Source organism: Taudactylus pleione, unplaced genomic scaffold, assembly GCF_031769625.1.
Source record: "Taudactylus pleione unplaced genomic scaffold, aTauple2 ptg000306l, whole genome shotgun sequence".
Taxonomy (NCBI): Eukaryota; Metazoa; Chordata; class Amphibia; order Anura; family Myobatrachidae; genus Taudactylus; species Taudactylus pleione.
The window spans coordinates 9,898,009-9,912,890 of record NW_028284707.1 but is presented as its reverse complement, the minus strand read 5'-3'; the positions used below and the strand labels follow the sequence as shown (position 1 = coordinate 9,912,890).

The 14,882-nt window shown below is 44.0% G+C and overlaps 1 protein-coding gene across 1 annotated transcript in view; it reads right to left on the bottom strand.

The window, feature by feature from the left end:
• NSMCE2 (NSE2 SUMO ligase component of SMC5/6 complex) overlaps window positions 1-14,882 on the bottom strand; it is a 263,255-nt gene that overhangs the window by 114,439 nt on the left and 133,934 nt on the right. Inside the window, exon 4 of the mRNA XM_088442265.1 lies at window positions 1,646-1,799. Coding sequence (XP_088298391.1) covers window positions 1,646-1,799 — 154 coding nt within the window. The remainder of the gene's footprint in view (window positions 1-1,645; window positions 1,800-14,882) is intronic.

Below are 14,882 nucleotides of genomic sequence, written 5' to 3'. Positions count from 1 at the left end.
TGCGACTCAATAGCACAGAGAGTCTTTTCATGCGACTTTCTCTCTTAAAATGCGTCTTAGTTGCAAAGTGAGGCAAAAAAGACACGCAGGCAGCTTATGCCGATTACAATGATATGCAGAATGCCTATATTCTGTGTGTGACTATGGTTATATCTGCATGCCAAATGCTACGTTACAGTGTCACAGCCGCTGACACTGTGACGCAGCATTTCAAGTCTGTTTAACGCGCAAGGAGGCTAGATGTATGTGGAAACATCTTTACGCTGCAAATTCACCCACAATACACTATCCTTGGCATAGCACTCGCTGGGCAGCAGCACCACCGCTCTGTCTGGTGCACAAAGCATTTATTCCATCTGAACAGGGTCCTCAGAGTGACTGCAACGTGCTGTGTGAGCACTACAACAACTGGATTCACGTCCAGATGTAACAAACACAACCAGGAAAACAGACAAATTTCTAGTGATGCATTAGCTCTACCGAGAAATCAAAGGTCTCCCAAGTGTTGCAATACCCAGCACACTGTGACTCCTGTACAAGCTATTAAATCTTCACATGAAAGCAGATACCTGAACCATTAAACAGGTTACAGGAACAAAAGGCATGACTTACATCTTCCAAAGCAATAGAAACAATAGTCAGAGTTCACACGCAACATACACAACTTGTCCGTCTACATATATTATATTATATTGTAGGTGCACAGTCTTGGGTCATAAACCTTGACGACAGAAACTAAAATAAAGCACTACGACCTAAATTCCTATTCTACATTATATAGTTTTGTCTCCTCTCCCCCCCTGATCCATTGTCAAAACTATTGTCTCAGACCCCTTGTGTGTAGGTAACGAGTACACTATGCTGGGTACATACTGACTGATGCATTGGCCGATCATTTGATCGGCCAATATATCTGCTGCACGTCGGCCAGTGTGTACCCGCGATATGTCGGTGAACGTAGTCCTTCACCGACATATCACAGTGACTGTGCTGCACAGCCGATGGACAAATATGTCGGCAGACACGCGGAGGGGGAAGAGACTCGCCCCCGACCTGCCCACCGGTCGCCGGGTCCCGAGGGCACAAGCAGATGATGGCCGTTCAGTGTGTATGAACGACCATCATCTGCAGATAAATCTGTCGGGTGTGTACCCACCTTTATGGCGTTGTATGCATAATTACTTGTGAAAATGAAGTGTAAATACAGCTCCGAGAAATCCTTTGTAAGCGCGGAAAAGGCATTTTTCTTAATAAACAATGTATGGCTTCCTATGTTAGATATTTCGCCTCCTCCTGTCGACATGTACTATGTGTTGGCAGTGTGCGTGCTTTGTGCTGAACGGGATATAAACATCAGGTAAACATGGTAACAACATGCAACAGTACACAGTTCCATAATCAGAGACTGGCCATCGATGCCAGCCTAGGGTGTCGGCGATGGTTACTTTGGGTTCTGGGTCCCCTAATCGCAGCCTGTGCAGAGACTGGAGAGTGTAAAGGTCACCGACCTCTGCTACGGAGGTATAAAGGGATCAATACGAATTAAGTAGTTGGGGGATTAGAGAGTCAATACAAGCACAACTCATGACTTGAAGCTATAAATAAATATAATAAACAGCAGAAGCCACGACTAAAGTTTCCTTACTTTGTTTTCTCAGGTCTCTTAGCTGCTCTTTAAACTGGACATACTTTTCGGCCTGCCGCAGGGACGCCTCTGTGTTATCGCTCTGCAGTGCGGCATATCGCTCCTGGACCAGCTCTCTTAAGTCCGGGATCTCGCCCGGTGGATCATGCTTCAGCTGTAGAGAGAAATAGGTGAAAGAATGCATTCATTATTCCTGGATGAACCCATGAACATTCCACATTGCAATCACATTTTAAAGAATCCAGTTGTACAACCAGATTGACAGCCACAGAAGAGCATTTTGACATGACAAATCGTTGATAGACAAATGAACTTTGTCACATAGCTACAAGCAGCTTCGCCCCGATAGCGTTTGGATGGAACTTTCCACCCCAAGATTAATAGGTTATTTGTCAATCACAAAATATTTTTTTTAAAAAGCCAATTTAAAAAACAAAAAAAACACAACGAAACCCTGATTGAATGACAGCTTTAAATTAAAGGTCCATCAATTATGAACTAAAAGGATGATGTATGTAATATTAAAAGGGATGAGTTATAGCGCAAGGTCTTCCAATTCCTGATGTGTGATGTCACTAGTTCCATGTGGAAGAACAGGCTACAGCAAAGCTTCAGCTCACAGCGCAATGCCGAAGGTTTCGAAGTCCAGCAATCATCCGTGGTCTCCGCAAGCATATGAGACGCACTGCACACGCGTCCAGTTTCCTTACCATCGGCGCTCTCTGTGAGGATTTGGACGCAGTATAAAATGGCTCTGGCGTTTCAGTTCCCACACCCATTCTGCGCGACCTCAGGGTGACTCAGATGGTCGATTATTGACCAATGAGCATCCGATAGCTGCGTTCCCAAAACGCAAGCGGCAGCCTTCAGAAGCAGCCAGTGGGCGTCTCAATACAAAGCTAGGTGACTGCGATATTTGCAGATTTTCACAAACGCGCTGCGTACGGCATCGCCGCTGAGAAGCCATTTGCGTTCACCCAAGAATCAGACCCACTCACACTCACTATAGTAAAAGTATAAATTCTGTTTTCTTTTCTTATTCTCTCATAATTCACTACACCGTGTCGTTAAAGAAAAGAACTTCGGACACTTGTAAATGTTCTGTATGAAAGATACTTTTGGGCCACTACTTGTTGTCGTCCGCTAACGTGGACAAGGCACAACCATGTTCACTTTTATATACCGGATCTGTTTCCATACAGCTGCCCCTAAATGTATTGACGCATATGAAAAGATTGAAACATGACGTTAGTTTTTTGCCTTAACAAACCTTTGACCACCAATTATAACAAGGAAGTACATTCGGAAAACTAGTGTGGATGAAGCATCTGAAATCTGTGAAAACGCAAATAATTGCTCTTTCCACAGATGAATCCATGCAGCCCTGTCACCTACACCAGATGCAGCTCCCATTTCCTGGGCTGAAGCTTTATTCATGATAATGCAGCTTTATTAATTCTCTCGGAAACAGTGACATCACTGAGGCACGAGATACGTCATACCTCAGGGCTGTCAAACGTTCTCAGTCAACTGATATTAGCTGAAATCACAACAAGAGCACTTTAAACACAAGCTCTAAAAGCCCACACCAAAAATACTAGAATGTGGGGGAAAAACAATTCAATGGAAAAAACATTAACTTGTAGATATAGAAAGCTGGGATAGAAACAGATGGAGAACGTACGGGATATGGGAACAATAACTGTCCGATGGGTTAGCCATCGTTATCTCTATTCTCATACTCACTGCCCCACTACTTGAAGATACAGGTATATGAACAGGCACGTGTAGGGTACCCAGTAGCCAGCTCGCGAGACTGGCACAAGTCCTTCTACAGTACAGGGAAGGCAGCCAATGCACACACACATGCATAACGGTGCCCTGTTTACACTGCGTCCCTTAATGACTCTTGCATCATTTCCACAACATCTTTCAGGTGTTTAGAAAGCTGCCAGGTACTTTCATGGCAGTTGTTCAAACGGTAAAAAGGCCAAACTAAGGCATAGGTATAGAACAATATAATACGCAAGATGTGACTTTCCCCCTATTGCTTAGCATTACAATTCCTGACTTGCCAAGCATGGTCATGTTGGGAGGAGCAGCTTCAGAACAAGCCACAAGATACCTCCAATTTACTAAACTGTAAAAATGGCCTATTATCTACAAACCAAACTAACAAATCCTAAAAAACAATAGTAAATTACTGAAAACTACCGTCAATGCAAATGAAATGGCCCATTTGCTATTGCTACATTGAGAATATACAACAAAGCCTACCTGCCCAGTTGACAAGAGAAGTAGTAATGTGCGCCCAGTACTACAGGGTCATTCCATGCCAAATCATCACAGCTTCCAACTCGACCATCTCAGATTAACGTGAAATTTGGAAGATGATAGACGACGTAAAGTAACTTTCATATGTAAAAGTTTAGCCCTCAGTGATACACGGTGTTCATGCAACAGGGTTACAGACATGACACAAAAATTAAAAATGTATGCTTGCAAGGTAAAATAAATCATAACTTTGCTTCTAATTGTTGTAGAACTTTCAAGTTGGTCTTGTTTTGCAGGGATTTTTGCTATTCTCGCCCCCAATTGAATGTGCCCCAAAGAATCCCTTTTAATTTGTTTCCTACATCACAAATCATTTCATCACTATTGACATGTGGCAGTATTTCAATCATCCATGGTAGCAGCTTCCTTAATTGTAGTCTACTACTGCTGTCTCTTTACTATGAAATGGGTTGCAGCACAGAGTCTTAAAGTGCTTCTTATCCAATTGTCATGCTCTTTATCAAACTACCACTATTAACTGATAAACTGTATTAGATAAACTGTCCTAAACTGGCCATACACTAGACCAACTTTCATCCAACCACCAACTAGTTGGTTGGTTGGAATGAAAATCTGGTGATGTATTAGCAGATTTACCCAATTTGTGATGGTCATTTGCTCCCATAAATTACTAAATTTTCATTCCAACCACCTAGTTGGATGACTGTTAGTATAGTGTATGGCCAGCTTTAGTCCCATGTATCACTAGTTCTCGGTGCAGAAGCTGCAGCCAGACTGAGAAGAACACAGAGAGAGACACTACAGGACTAATCTGAACCATACATGCCTAACCTCCCGGAAGCTGCAAGAGGCGCACGATTTTTCGGGTAACCCCCACACCCCCAGAAAGGTAGGCACTTCTCCCACATTCTGCCCACTTCCAAGTGAAATGGCCAGAATTGTCTTGCAGATCGTTGGGTCCATGAGTAGGGGGCGTGACCAAATAACTGGATTCGCGTCATTTGGCCCCACCCATTATTTAAATATGCGGCGTTCGAGGCAAATTACAGCGACAGGACTTAACAACGTGACCCGTCCAGCCCCGCCCCTGACACCTCCCATCAGTATCACCTCCTTTGGCTTCTCCTGGGGAGGAAAAGGTAAATGTCGGCAAGTATGGTCTGAATATTTTTTTTTTACTCCTGTTCCCAAAAGCTTCCCAAAAATAAACTTATACTAAAGAGATTGTATTTAACTGTATAACATACTTTATGTTCAAAAAAATTAAACATACTTTTTTTATTAGATAATCAATGTCAAAGGTCACATTATGTGACCTTGAAATGTAGAAGTCAATATTTAAATATAAAACTATGGTCCCTTAGCTTCAAAACAAGACCAACATGAAAGTTCTACCACAAAGCTATCATTGCTTTTAGTTGACCTTGCAAGCGTATATTTGACACTTTTTGTCATGTCTGTAACCCTGTAGCATGAACACCGTGCATCACTGAGGGCTAAACTTTTACATATGAAAGTTACTTTATGTTGTCTATCATCCTACCAAATTTCACGAAAATCTGTGACGGTCGGGTTGAACAAGTATTTTTTTTTGTGTGTGTGATGATTTGGCATGGAACGGACAGGAGCTGGAGTGACACCGCCAAGGCCAATTTATGGGATAAAAGTTATCATCTTTGGTAAACTGTGCCATTAAGCAGTAATCAGCAAAATGCATCTCTATACAGAAATAGATATAAATAAAAACATTTATCACACATTCCAAAAGTGGACCAGTGGAGAAGTTCCCATAGCAACCAATCAGCCTCTAGCGAGCATTTATCAAGTACCCCATCTACCCCATCTGTGTCAACCCAGTTTGTCTTCCCCCACCTTTTTAGAATGTAAGCTCTCATGAGCAGGGCCTTCTACCCTCTTGTGCTTCTCCTTACTATAGTGTCATTTACTTCTTACTCACCACTAGGGCACCTAACACTTGGTTGCTTATCTAGGTGATATGGTCACTAATGTAGCAATATATATTATCAATGTCCTGTATTGTATTGTTCTGTAAGTCACTTGTATACAATTTGTTTTTGTACTTTGTAAGGCGCTGCGGAACACTTGTGGCGCCATATAAATAAATGCTAATAATAATAATAATACATTCTCTAAAATGATACGTAAATGCTGATTGGTTGCTAAAGGCAACTTCTCTACACTTCAGAATAGTGATTGGCAGTAGGTGGCCCTGGGGCCGCATGAGGCCCCTCATACCTTTACTTGCAGCCAGCGCCGTAACTGTGAGTTACGGCGCCCACGCCCACAAGAGCATGATGTCATGCTGATGGGATGGAGCCGGCAGTTCCCAGAAGAACAGCATTGTCCTGCGCATTCTCAGGATGCTTCAGGGGGTTGTATAGGCTGCGGTGTCCATGTGTGGATCGCTGCGATTGTGGCTGCAGGGTGCTGTTCCAAACACCCGGCTAGCCAGATGCAGGGCCTGTGGTTGTGCGGCGGTGCCACCACAAGGCTCTGCCCTTTGTGCGGTGGTACCGCTCACACACCCTAGTTATGACCATGCTTCCAGCCTCCCCCAGTTTATACTTGCCTACACTCTCGGAAGTCGCGGGAGGTTCACAATTTTTTCGGGTAGCCCCCTCCGCACCCCCAGAAGTGTAGGCAGGTCTCCCGCTCTTGCCCACTTCCTAGTGCAGCAAGCAGGATGGGGAGATTTAATGGGGAATTTGCGTTTCCATGATGTTGGGGGGTGGACGGGGGGGCTAAATTACGTCACCAGCCCGAATGGCACCCTGCAGCAGTGCCGCCTGGAGTGTCCTTAGTACGCTTCAGATGGTCACACCGCAGCCTTTACTGCTCCCTGGAGCATCCACAGGATGCTCCAGGCATTGCTGTAACCACCAGCGATTTTTGCCCCGCCCTGGGTGATGTCACACCGAAGTGCCGTGACTTGCACCGGGCCCGCGAATAATGTTATATATCACAATGGCTCTCGGCAGAAAAAAGGTTCCCCACCCCTGCTTTAATTGATTAAATCTATTTATTGAACTTGCTACTGAAATTAAGGCTAATGTGCTTACCTTCTGAAGGTTAGAGGGCCGCCCAGTGCGCGAAGTGTATCCGGTTGCCCATCGCTACTTTAGAAGGTTTGACAAATCTCCCCCATAGTCACTTATTGACCATTCTTGCCTGAGAATAATGCTCATTTCGGTCTAATCTCGGCATTGGTCCAAACCGCCATCCTTAATAGTTTTCACTTAAAACATTTTTTTATCTCAGCTGCATGAACGGGGGTGTGGAACAAGGCTTAACCGCTGTGTAAACCAACAATGAGATCACATTACCAGCCGTGTCCACCAAGTCTTCCGAATGAACTACCGATAAAATAAATATATCAGGGAGCGGGTAGTTATTTTTATTGCATAAGCATATAAACTTGACTCTGCAGCTGTAGTTAAACTAACAAATCATTTTGAGACACAAATTCCAGTGGGGATTTTCTGAGAAAGGAAACAATAAAGGTATCTCTCCGAATAAGTTGAACTGGGTGTCAAGACTTTGAAACCTGGTACATATTTTATGTAAGAAACATATGTATAACATGCGTCTAACACGGCAGCCACAACAGCAGCTGCTACAGTGCTCTACTGAGAGGAATGATCAGGTTCCTGCAACATAATGTTGGACAGACTTTTATTAGATAATATCCAACTGCTGCAGACGTATTAGCAAGGGCAGCAGCACAACAGCAAATTCCTCTGTAAACATGAAGGGCGAATCGGGAGGATTAATCGTGTATATGGGGGTGTGGCGATACCATAACGGCAGCGCCCGTTGTCAGGGGTGACCCGGCTTTCCCTGCAGAGATGACAAATGCCAACAGAATGTGCACAACGTCAAGAAATATTATATTGTAGCTGAAATATTGTTTTCCGCAGGATGAAAGCTTAGTTATAAAACGATCTGGGTGGGCATTTCTTTTAAATCCAGGATGATTTAGTGGCTCTAGCTCTAAAATGCATTTAGTGTCGCACAGTAATGGAAGACAGATTATCTGTAAAATGCTGAACTTGCCCTAACATTGGTCCAGTATTATGTAACATTACAGACTTTCTTTTTTTCTTTTCAGCTTGCTCCTAATTGCTGCAGGCAAGAAATTAAAGGTCACCCCCATCAGCTTATTTATAAAGAGCCAACATATTAACTGTCAGAAGTAAACCTATGGTTCTATCAACACTGTGCTGTATGCTACAGCGAGCCATCAGGTATATGCGTTTTCCCACCAAGCAGCTGGGATGTTACAGGTTGGAGCACATAAGGCTGCATAGCAATGCATCATTTTTTAAAAAGGGCTAACGGGACTTGTTTAGTTTAAGTATACTTTCCCGACTCGTCGGGATCCTGAGCATCGGGATGCCGCTGTCGTTATATTGACAGCAGGCATCCTGACTGACGGCATTTTATACCAATTCCCTTTTAAGAGAGTGTTATCTAGCTCTCACCCGTTTCAAAAGATCTCACTCTTTGGATTCACATCACTGTGATGTCACGTGCCGAGGATAGATAGATAGCTACAGAAGGCTACGCTACCAAAAGTTTTAGATCACCCCCATTTTTTTAATTTTAATTCAAAATTTAAGCAATTCAAGCTCAGTAACCTACCTGAAATGGTACAAAGGTAAGCGTTTATACTAATAGAGGTTACAAAAAAAGTTTAACTAGGCAAGGTGAAGTTATGGAAAAAAGCCCTTTTTCAGGGAACAAGAGGTTTGTCTGAGCCATGACGCAACGCCAGTGGGCAACTGAAGAGTGGAAGGAGGTCTTATAGACCCAATAATCAAGTCTGTCATTTGGTTCATCATGCAGGTCTTTTTTACACCACTGAGTAGGTGAAAGGATGGTTCCTCAGTACAGATGTGTCCTCATACATCTAGCCTCAACACGCCACGCAGTGTGACTTGCCTGGCGTGAGTGAGCCGCCTGGTCCTGTGCTACTCTGCTAACGCCGGGCGCCTTTTTTGTACATATTTTAGCCGAAAACGAGTCTAAGGGAGGTATTCAATTTGGAGCGAAAAGTACGTGCTGGACTTTTCGTTCCACATCAGAGGTTTGACGGGGATAAAGTATTGGGAGCTTTATCCCCGTATAAAATTAGGAATCAGCGAAAACGTGAGCCGGCGGAAAGGTAAGTATTGCAAAAAATCAGGAATTTTCGGGAATTTTTCCTGGTACCCACCTAAAGATGTCTAGACATGGGGGATCACTATGAGTACCCCCATTTTTGCCTGAACAAAGTTGGGGTTTGTAATAGCTGCGGCAGGTGCATCTTTTAAAAAAAAAAACTATTTCCATCAAATTTGGGGTACATGAAAATGGGTGCAAGCATATGTTTAAGTCCCTAAAGTTATTTAAAAAAAATCTTCAAAAATGCACCTGCTGCTACTACCCGCAATGAAGAAAACACCTGCCGCATACATGGGGACCCCTGTGGAATCTATTTAGCTACTTTAGGATTTTGTCTTTTTTTTTTACCCCAAAATTGAAGTACATTTTTTTTGGGTGTCCCAATTTTTTTTTTTTTTAACACACACTAAATTTATGGGCCATTCCCGGGGGTGCAGGCTATTTTTTTTTTAAGCCTGCACCCCTAAACTCCAATTCTGAAATTTTTTTTGCCATGTAAAACATGGTGAAAAGCTATCCTCGTTTTTTAACAAAGATTTTTCGCTCCGGCGAAAAGTCTTTGATATTGAATACGGGGATAATTAATACAGGCGAAAGTGACGGCTTTTCGCAGCCAAATTGAATACTGCCCTAAATCGCAACGTGTTGCGACCAGGACGCTCCAGCAGACTGTGCTAATTAATTTGATATGCTGTGCAACTGAGTCTGTATATGAACCACAACGGAAATTGGAATGAAAAAAAAAAAGCTTTGGCAGCTACATTGTAGCACTTCGTATAAAGATTCAGAGACTCAGTCGCACACAGATGTGTTGCACAACAAACAGCACAGTCTGCTGATGCTTCCTAGTTGCATTTTCAGGGAAAAAAAAAACGCACAAAACAGAGTCTCAAGGGACCTGGCGTGCCGAGAAGGGCTTTTTACAAAGACTGCAGCAAAGATGTAATGGATTTATTTACTAAGATATGGCTTTTACAACAAGTTTAGTTACTATGCGTTTCCCAGCATGTCTAAGCCCCAAATGTTGCCAATAAAAGTACTGACATTTTAAATTTCAGGCTTAAACACGCCGAAAGACGCACAGTAAATATACCATGGTGATACTACCTGTCATACATGGAGGAAGAAGAGTGATGGCCTGGGGCTCTTTTGCTGGATCCCGGGTCGGCAACTTGCATAGAGTATGGGAACCCTGAACCAAGAGGGCTACAACAGCATATTGCAACACCATGCAATACCCTCTGGTCTACGCCTTGTTATTCAGGGGTTTATCCTACAGCAAGACTATGGTCCAAAACATCTCTCCAGGGTTTGTCAGAACTACCTTCCAAGAGAAGAACGAGACGGTAGGCTTTAAATCATGGGAAGGCCGCTGAGTCTCCGGACCACATCCTGCTGGTTTGAGATGAACAGAAGGGTGAAAGCACAAGTAACCTACAAGGGGCGACACATCTGCGGGAACTACTGCAACAGTGTAGGGAAGAACAATTGCACAAGACGGCTACTATACGAGTCACATATTGAGATTACATTTTGTTAAACAAAATTATTCTATGATTTATATTTAATCTCCAATTGTTTATTTGTTGTGCTTTAATTTCAGGGAACACTGCGTAAATTTCAGTTAAAACTGGAAAAATGGGGGTGTACTAAAACTTTTGACGGGTAATGTCGGTTTCTCCTACATATGCATAAGAATAGCGTCTGCCAATTCACAAAGAAGCAGTGGTACCACCAGGAAACTATTCTTTATTGCGCATAAAAACAGAAACAAAAAACCTCACAGTTGATAACTAAACACAAGGCCAATATACTTAATCCTGACTGACCAAAAGAAAACAAGACATGCACATGTATAGTTCGTAAATTGGAGGCCAGACCATATATACAGTGTCTATGAATATGCTCACCTCCTCAAGCTCAATAACGGGTGGCATGAATTGTATGTCATACAAATGTGATAATCAAACACCTGTCGTGGGATGGTACCAGATGCATTGAAAACGGGAGCCGGAAGAATCACCAGGGATCCTCCTGTAGATGAAAGGTAGGTCCACCGGTCAAGTTCCTTAACGAAGTTCACTGTATTGTTGATTGGAAATGGAATAGCAGATTATCCTGACGATCTGGATAATCTCAGTAACCGCCGCTACATCTGTCACCCCGCAATCAACTTCAGCGGGCGGCTCCAGCAGCTCGATGGTATAAGCGCCCAGATGGAAGATCTCTCCTGTTACAATGTATCGGTCAGCTGACAGGTGGCCCCTCTGTGTACACCGCAATAAATCTCAAACCTGACAGATGGTCGCTTCGTACCCAGCTCAGTCAGGCTCAGTGTCCTGCCATCAAGTTGTTCAGAGTAAATAATGGTCACCGTCAGATAAAGTGAATTGTCCATAAACAGAAAAGGTCTTCAGGATCAATACCCTGACGCATTTCTCCATCTAATTAGAGTGACTATTTCTTCAGAGGGTAGGGGAGGGTTAGGCCGTACGGGGGAGGGTTAGACACTGGCTGGGAAGGAGAGGGTTAGGCACTGGGGGGGGGGTTAGGTACTGGGGAGGAGGGATAGGCACTAGGCGGGAAGGAGAGGGTTAGGCACTGGGGGGATGGTAAGGCACTGGGGAGGAGGGTTAGGCACTAGGGGGGGAGGGTTAGGAACTGGGGGTGGGGAGAGGGTTAGGCACTGGGGATGGTTAGGAACTGGGGAGGAGGGTTAGGCACTAGGGGGAGAGTTAGGCACTGGGGGGGGAGGGTTAGGCACTGGGGGTGGGGGGGGAGGGTTAGGCACTGAGTGGGAAGGGTTAGGTTTAGCAATACTCACTTCCCGCTGCACCAGAAGTCATCATGACATTACACTTGGACCCGTAAGACACCGTTGGAACTGCCGGACCAGGTAAGTCACCACTAGGCCACCACAGAGATTTATTATAAACATTCTAACCATGTCGACAGTTCATCAGTGTCGACATGATAAATGTTGACGTGCTAAGCACGTTCATATTATGCCATATTTAACATTCTCATGTCAACAAAATATACCATATCCATCTACTAAGTATACCCTTTTTCTTTAATGGTAAACTACCACTAACAATATTCAAATAAAAAAAAGCAGAACTTTTATGTGAGTAGCAGAAGGATAAAAAGAACAGCCATTTACAGTATATACTGCATGAGATCATAAGAATAACACAGTGCCGCATCTGACACCGCAGCGGACTACAGCCTGCAAAAAGCACATTGGGTCCATGGTGTAGAAGCGACTTCCTTATATCTAACAGAGGAAGGGCAGGGAAAAATGTCAGCCCGATTAATAAACAACCTGAAGCCACAGGGATCATGTGCTGAGAGCCAAAGGCGCCAGGCGCTCACAGCTTGTGACTTATCCAAGACAAAGAGGAATCTAGTTCCATTACCGATGCATGAACAGGAAAACAAACTCACTCACTGTAATTTACAATGGATGTACACACGGTTTTTAATAGAATATAAAGTGGGGATTTCACAACCTGGATTCTGTAATGACACCAGCGCTATCGCTTTCCCCTCTATGGCCTGTATTCAAAATGATGTCATCTGCGAAAAAGTATCGCCAAAACTGACTTTTCGTTCCAAATTTAATTCGGCCCTATATTGTATATCAGGGATAAAGAACCTCAGGTCCGGGGGCCGTATAAGGCCCTTGGAATCATTTGGTCTGGCCCTCTGAGCTTTTTTTTCTGCTAGCCTCATCTGGCTAGAATGGCATCCTGCAGCCAGAATCTATGCAGTAGTGCCGTCACACCGCAAATGTGGCCCCGCCCCCATGTGGGCCTGCTCTGGGCCCACAAATAATGTTTTTTATATATATATATATATATATATATATATATATATATATATATATATATATATAAACTGTAACTGGCCATTCATTGACCAATAGGGGCTTAGTAGGAAATTGGGTTTTATAGACACGCGAAGGAGAGGCATATTAAAGGATTTACACGAGTATAAGATTTTGTTATCAATTGATGATCACCTGTGGAAATGAAAGTAAATTACACAGCATTTCCTGCAAAATATCTCAGTGCATGATTAATCTAAAAATGTGAATTATTTGGACAGGCAAGTTTGGAGGCGTTGTGGCCTTAGAGGCCGTGCACAGCCATTTACACCGGCTGTACTTCTGACTGTGCCACTCTGCAGCTGACCCCACTTCCCCTGCAGTCACCTCCTCCTCTTTCTTCCTGGTGTTTAATACGGCATGTAGTCGGCATCCCGGCGTGCGGGAGGCCGACGGTCTGAATACCGGCACCGAAATCCCGACAGGTCGGGATCCCGGCACCAGTATCTTGACCGCCGGCATCCCGAAGGTAAGTATCAGGGTGTTAGGATTAGGTAGCGGGGTTAGGCACTAGGGGGAGGGAGTGTTTGGATTAGGGTGTGGGGAGGGGGAAGCTAGGTTTTGGGCACTTGGGGAGAGGTTAGGTTTAGGCACCAGGGAGGGGGTCTTAGGTTAAGGGTATGGGGAGGGGAGGTTAGGCTTAGGCACTAGGGGAGGAGATTAAGGTTAGGCACCGAGGAGGGTGGGTTAGGGTAGGGATAAAGAAAATACTTACGTGCATTCCTATGGGTGTCGGAATTCTGGCTGTCGGGATGCCGCTGTCTGTATTCTGACCAGTGCCATCCCGACAGCCAGGATTTCATACCCAACCAGTTTAATACATATTTGCTGAGTATCTCGATAGGTCTCTTTTGGCATAGGGATGCCATGAAAAGATTGCTGAGGGCCTAAGAGTGCCATAAGATAGTACAGAAGTATACTTTTGGGAAAAGCTGACATAGTACATTTAATAGATATAAGATTTAGAGTGCAACTAATTGTGACAGATATTAATTATATCCACACTTTGAGTCGGACTCATCCGTGAAAACTGGCGCATCTCCCGATTTCGAGGCAGCGGCGTATCCATCTGTATGGCAATAAATGGTGTGCGCATGTACCACATGATGGGGCGATTCAATTGTTTTTGTGATCGCGTCTTATCCCGTCTAAACTGACGGGACGTTATTCAATTGTTGTTTTCTTGTGCATGTCGCGACCAAATAGACCGGGTTTAGCCACATAAAACGGCTAAACTGTCTAAAGTCCTGGTTAGCGCCCACAAAACAAAGTTTGGGTGCCAAAAACCAGGAATATTTAGCACATTTCAGTTCGCCACCTCAGAAGCGAGAAGAAATGTGTCCACCTGCCGCATGCGCGTCTGTACGGAAAAACAATTGAATTGTTCCGTCAGGCACCCATTAATTATCAAGCTGTAGAAAACAATTGAGTTCCCCCCAAAGTAGCCGAAGTCGTAAATAGGTGCATGTGCGTCGCAACTTACGATAATGGAGACAAACGTGAAGTAGGCGTTCTGGGCGGCCAGTAACAAGACGCACGGCGAGGCTATTTCTCTTGAGCGTGTATCTAAATCTCTCTGCGTAAGAGAAGTCTCTAGCATGGGGCTGGTGCACGTGCCCATACTAATAATGATGGTTGCGCCTGCGGACGCTGGAACAGTGGGCGGGACGGGTTTGCACTTTCAGACGCAGCGGATTTGCAACTTACTTTGGCAGATTGTCCAAGGGATTGGAGCGGCACTTGTGGATTAACACTTGACTGGGGCGCCACAAAACTACTGTAGATGTATTTAAGGAAAATGAAAAAATCCCTTTGAATAAGAACATTTTTTGTGATAAACTATAAATAAAATGTCAAATCTTGTAAAAT